The sequence below is a fragment of the Eimeria tenella genome, genomic scaffold, assembly GCF_000499545.2.
Source record: "Eimeria tenella Houghton genomic scaffold, Eth_scaff103, whole genome shotgun sequence".
Lineage (NCBI taxonomy): Eukaryota > Apicomplexa > Conoidasida > Eucoccidiorida > Eimeriidae > Eimeria > Eimeria tenella.
Window position 1 is genome coordinate 1 of NW_013541463.1, and position 4,596 is coordinate 4,596.

The 4,596-nt window shown below is 53.3% G+C and overlaps 1 protein-coding gene across 1 annotated transcript; it reads right to left on the bottom strand.

The window, feature by feature from the left end:
* Window positions 1-2,641, bottom strand: ETH_00027675 (Eukaryotic translation initiation factor 3 subunit 9, putative; the record flags this gene model as incomplete). The annotated part of the gene is made up of 8 exons (XM_013372678.1): window positions 1-16; window positions 194-363; window positions 554-653; window positions 844-911; window positions 1,296-1,529; window positions 1,717-2,026; window positions 2,219-2,367; window positions 2,596-2,641. Coding segments are annotated over 8 exons (1,093 nt in total), but the record flags the coding sequence as incomplete, so codon positions are not given.
* Between the last annotated feature and the right edge of the window lie 1,955 nt (window positions 2,642-4,596).

Here is a 4,596-nt window from a genome sequence, read left to right on the forward strand (position 1 = left end):
TCACAGGAGTAACGTCCTGCATACAAAACCCTAAACCCTAAACCCTAAACCCTAAACCCTGAACGCTTGGTCCCACCGCCTGCGCTGCCGGGCCCCCCGCCGCAGGCTTGGAGGCGACGGTGCTGGCGCTCGAAGCCCCTCGCGGCTCTCCACCACCCTCAAACCCTAAACCCTAAACCCTAAACCCTCGGACCTCGTCGGCGGCCTGGTCCGGGAAGTTGTCCTTGGGGTCCATTGCGTAAATGCACAATTCTTTGTCTCCAATTTTCGCCAAGTACTTTTCATCATGAGAAAATAAAAAGTGAGGAAATTCAGTGCCTCTTGGAGTGGCTGCGGGCGTGGCGAACTGCCGCAGCATCTCACCTGCACGTGAACCCTAAACCCTAACCCTAAACCCTAAACCCTAACCCTGGTTTCTTGCCCCGCGGCCCCGCAGCGCACGAACGCGACGCCGGTTCGCCGCTGTGGCGCACGGCCTGCACCCTAGGGCTCAGACTCCGGGGTTTACGCGTTAGGGTTTAGGGTTTAGGGTTTAGGGTTTAGAAGCGCCGACCCGTCATCACGTTCCATGTCTTAAACGCCTTTTCGTTTCGCATTGATGCTGGGGTTCCATCCCAAGAGAGCATGTAAGTCTCTTTCGGGGAGAACATGATCTGCATGCAAACCCTAAACCCTAACCCTAAACCCTAAACCCTAAACCCTAGTGATGGACGTCTCTGCCTAGTACGCCAATAAGACCCCAATCAAAAACGGGAAATCCCCCGGTCCTAGAAAGATGCATTACATTGGCATCGCACTCTAAACCCTAGACCCTAAACCCCAAACCCTAAACCCTGGACGAACCTGCTTGACTTCCTTGTGCTCCAGCCGCGCCTTCTTCTCGAAGTTCCTGCCGGCCCACAGGGCAATACCTGAGAGTCCAGCCGGCCCAGGCCCAAAACCCTAAACCCTAAACCCTAAACCCTCGCCCGTGCTCCCGAAGCCCAAGCAGCGGAGCCCACACCCGCAACCCCCGCCCTTGGCGGCGCATCCTCTCGCACGCTCTCAAAACCCAAAACCCAAAACCCTAGCCCCAAACCCTCGACCCCCCCCCAAACCCCAAACCCCAAACCCTAAACCCTCGACCCCGGCCAAACCCCAAACCCTAAACCCCCGGCCCCCGGCCAAACCCCAAAGCCCAGACCCTAAACCCTCGACCCGCGCCGAAACCCCAAACCCTAAACCCTCGACCCCGCCGAAACCCCAAACCCTAAACCCTCGACCCCGCCAAAACCCCAAACCCTAAACCCCCGCACCCTGTCTGTGGAAGGTGGCGAGGAAGGAGCCCTGGGGGGACCACTGGACCTTGAGTTCGGTCCAAACCGCCTTTCCGTCTTGCTTTTCTTTTTGGCCATCGTAGCAAAGAGTGCAAGGGTTTCCCTCGAGAGGGTCTAGCCAGTAAACCTCCGTTTCGGAGTCGAAGCGCAGCACGAACTGTTCGCGAAACCGCGCGTCGCTCAGCCACCAACGCACGTCCTCCCGCGTAAACCCTGCGAAACCCTAAACCCTAAACCCTAAACCCTAAACCCTACGGCGCACGGGGGGCGCGGCTGCGGGGGGAGCGGGCGGGGCGCGGGCGCCGCCGCCGCTGGCGCGAGGCGAGCGGCGCTGCGCGGGGGAGAGCGCCCAGGGTCCAGGGTCCAGGGTTTAGGGTTTAGGGTTTAGGGTTTGGCGGACCGCGGAGCGTGATGGCGGGCTTGTAGTCCTTGTCTCTGGCGACAATCTCGTCGAACTCGTCAAGAAGAGCTGCTCGAAAAGTATGTCTTTTGTCGATCTTGTATCCGTTGAGGGCCCTGGCTGCATGCTGAGCTGCATATACACTCGGAAATGTCAAAAAACAACAACCCCGAGTTAGGGTTTTGTCGGAGTTCATCGGAAGTTCAATCAAGAAGGAACCCTCGACGTCTTCGCCGCCCTTGCGAGACAACTCGTCCGCTATCTTCTTCCGCAGCACCGCCGTCAGCTTCTCCAGCCGGTCCGCGCCCACCTTCGCGCAAACCCTAAACCCTAAACCCTAAACCCTAAACCCTACGCGCTGCGCGCAGGCCCGAACGCCTGACCCCGCGGCTGGTCAGGTCCCAACTGCCAAGCACGCCTTCGCAGAGACGCAGCGGCCGCAGAAACGCATCGACAACTAATCCTAAACCCTAAACCCTAAACCCTAAACCCTAAACCCTACCAGCGGGACTCCAACCATGATCACTGTGTCTGGGAATCGGTCGTCCATCTGCAGCAGAGGCTCAAAAGCCTCCAGCTTTTTTGTAAGAGCTTCTTCGTCTTCATCGCTGTCATCTGAAATGTATTTCAGAAGCTCTTCCTGCTCCTCCTCTGCAGCCAAACCCCAAATCCTAAACCCTAGACCCTAAACCCTAAACCCCAGCTTTCAAGACACCGGGGGTCTGCGCCAAACCACTGAGGCCCCCCGATCTCCAGGGAGGAAAAGCAGGCGGTTTCCATGGCTCTTAGGGATTTAGAGCGACTCCTAAACCCTAAAACCTAAACCCTTGACTCCAAACCCTAAACCCTTGCGAGGGCCCTCCCTAGCCACTGGCGTACCCTTGATCTCCAACTTCTCCAAATCCTCCTTCGTTACTTTTACCATTTTCTCAGGGTTTTCAGCTCCAAAAACATGAAAAAACGCTAAACCCTAAACCCTAAACCCTAGGCCCGAAACGCTGCGCGCATGCAGCGAGGGCCGACCGTTCCTTCTCTCGGGAGAGGCCCCGTCTAGGGTTTAGGAGTCGCGGAGAATGAGACTTCAGGAAGTCGCAGCCAGAAAAAGCTGCATTTGCTGGAGGCTCTGCAGCGCAGGCCGTGCTGCTGAGGGTTTAGGGTTTAGGGTTTAGGGTTTGGGGTTCGGTCGGGGGGCTGTGGGGAGATGTGTCTGTGCGCGGCAGGAGAAAGAAATGCATTTAGGGTCACCCCTAAGCACACCCCAGTCCTGGCGTAAAGCAGAAGATGAGCAACAGCGGCAGCAGCAGCAGCAGCAAAAGAAAGCCTCTGGCGCTGGCTGCGCTCCAGCAGCTGCTGCTGCAGCAGAGCCCCAAGCCAGCCCCAGCGCCGGCTGCAGACTCTTTGGCGTTTTTTTCCTACTTAATTTGTTTTAAATGCAATAAATTTATTATTTCCAAGTATTTTTAATGTCTAAACTCCCCCGGAGGATCCCAAATCCCGGGAAACCGGCCCCCGGAAACCCTCCACGGGAAGCAACAAGCGAAAACGATTCTTGTTCTCATTTCCTGGAAATCCTTTCTTGTTATTGTTTCCTGAAAATGATTTCTCGTTTTTATTTGAGTCTGTGACCCCCCATTGTCTGCAAATAATTGGCTTTTGCAGCAGAAGCCCTGAGGAGGGGCTCAGGTCCTTCTATCTGTCTTTCAATTTCTTCTGAATTTGAATTTTTGACGCTTTGCAACGCATGCATCTGTGCACATTTCTGTTGCTTCTATTTGCCTTTCCGGGGGGCGTAAGCTGGAGAATCAGCAGCCTCTTTCTTGATAAAGATGAAAAGATGGGGGGCATTTAACTTTGACTAGCCCTGTCACTTTACAATAAAAATTGCAAAAAGAACGAATTTACGAAGAAACAAAGAGGCTTAGTGCCACCACTAAAGTAGCATCTATTCCGTGAGACCCAAAGGGGCGCTTTCAGACAAAGTCTTCTAGCATTTGCTTTCAATTGAATCCCTCTTCACAGCATCAGCAGCAAATGCCGAAGTTTGTTTTGCTGCTACTTTGAAAAGTCTCTTGTTATGTGGGGGCAGCAACTTTCGAGTGAAAATGAGAATGCTGTTCAATGTTTATTGCTGCGCTTCTTCTTTTGTCTGTGGCTGCTTCCTGTGCGTAAGAAAGTCTGGGGCTTGCCAATTTTGCTGAGGTCCGGGAAAGTCACAAATTTGAGGAAGTAATTTTTAAAAAGCACAAACAATTTCAGAGAGCGAAAGAGTCACTGGAATAAGATATACGAGAAATACCACTCCCAAGTCAAGGGAAAAACATGCTTCCAAAATTGGAAGCTCTGCCATGCGGCGCAGTCAGTGGGAAAGAATTGTGTTGTTTCTTCTTTCATTGCAAGCTGGAATTGTTCAAAACCTACTAAAAGCCTTTTTTAGGCACTCCCGGGCTGCAATGGGCTTTCTATTCGCAAAAAGTCTGGTTGCACCCTCCGCTTCAGAATGGGCCTCAGTGATGCACTTGACAATCTAGCATGAGCGCAGCCCTAAAGTCAAATGAAATGAAAGCGGTTTTCGGAAAGCTTTGGGGTGAATAAACCAGCTTTTAGTGTTTTATGAGAGACCCTAAATCTGTGTAGAGAGGCGACTAGCCAGTTTCTAGGTAGATTGCCCATTCTTCTTACCAGCCTCGCAGCAGAGTGTGATAAAGCTGGTGGGCTGGGCCACATTTACTTGCAGCATAAATTGTTGTCTTCAGATCCTTTTCCTGCGGAAGTTCGGAGGATGATTATGTAAGCTTGAAGTTGTGCGCCAGCAAATTCAAGTGCAGCTGCCTCAGCCCCCGATCGATAGGGGCTCCTCCAGCTGCGCATTTCACGTTTCTT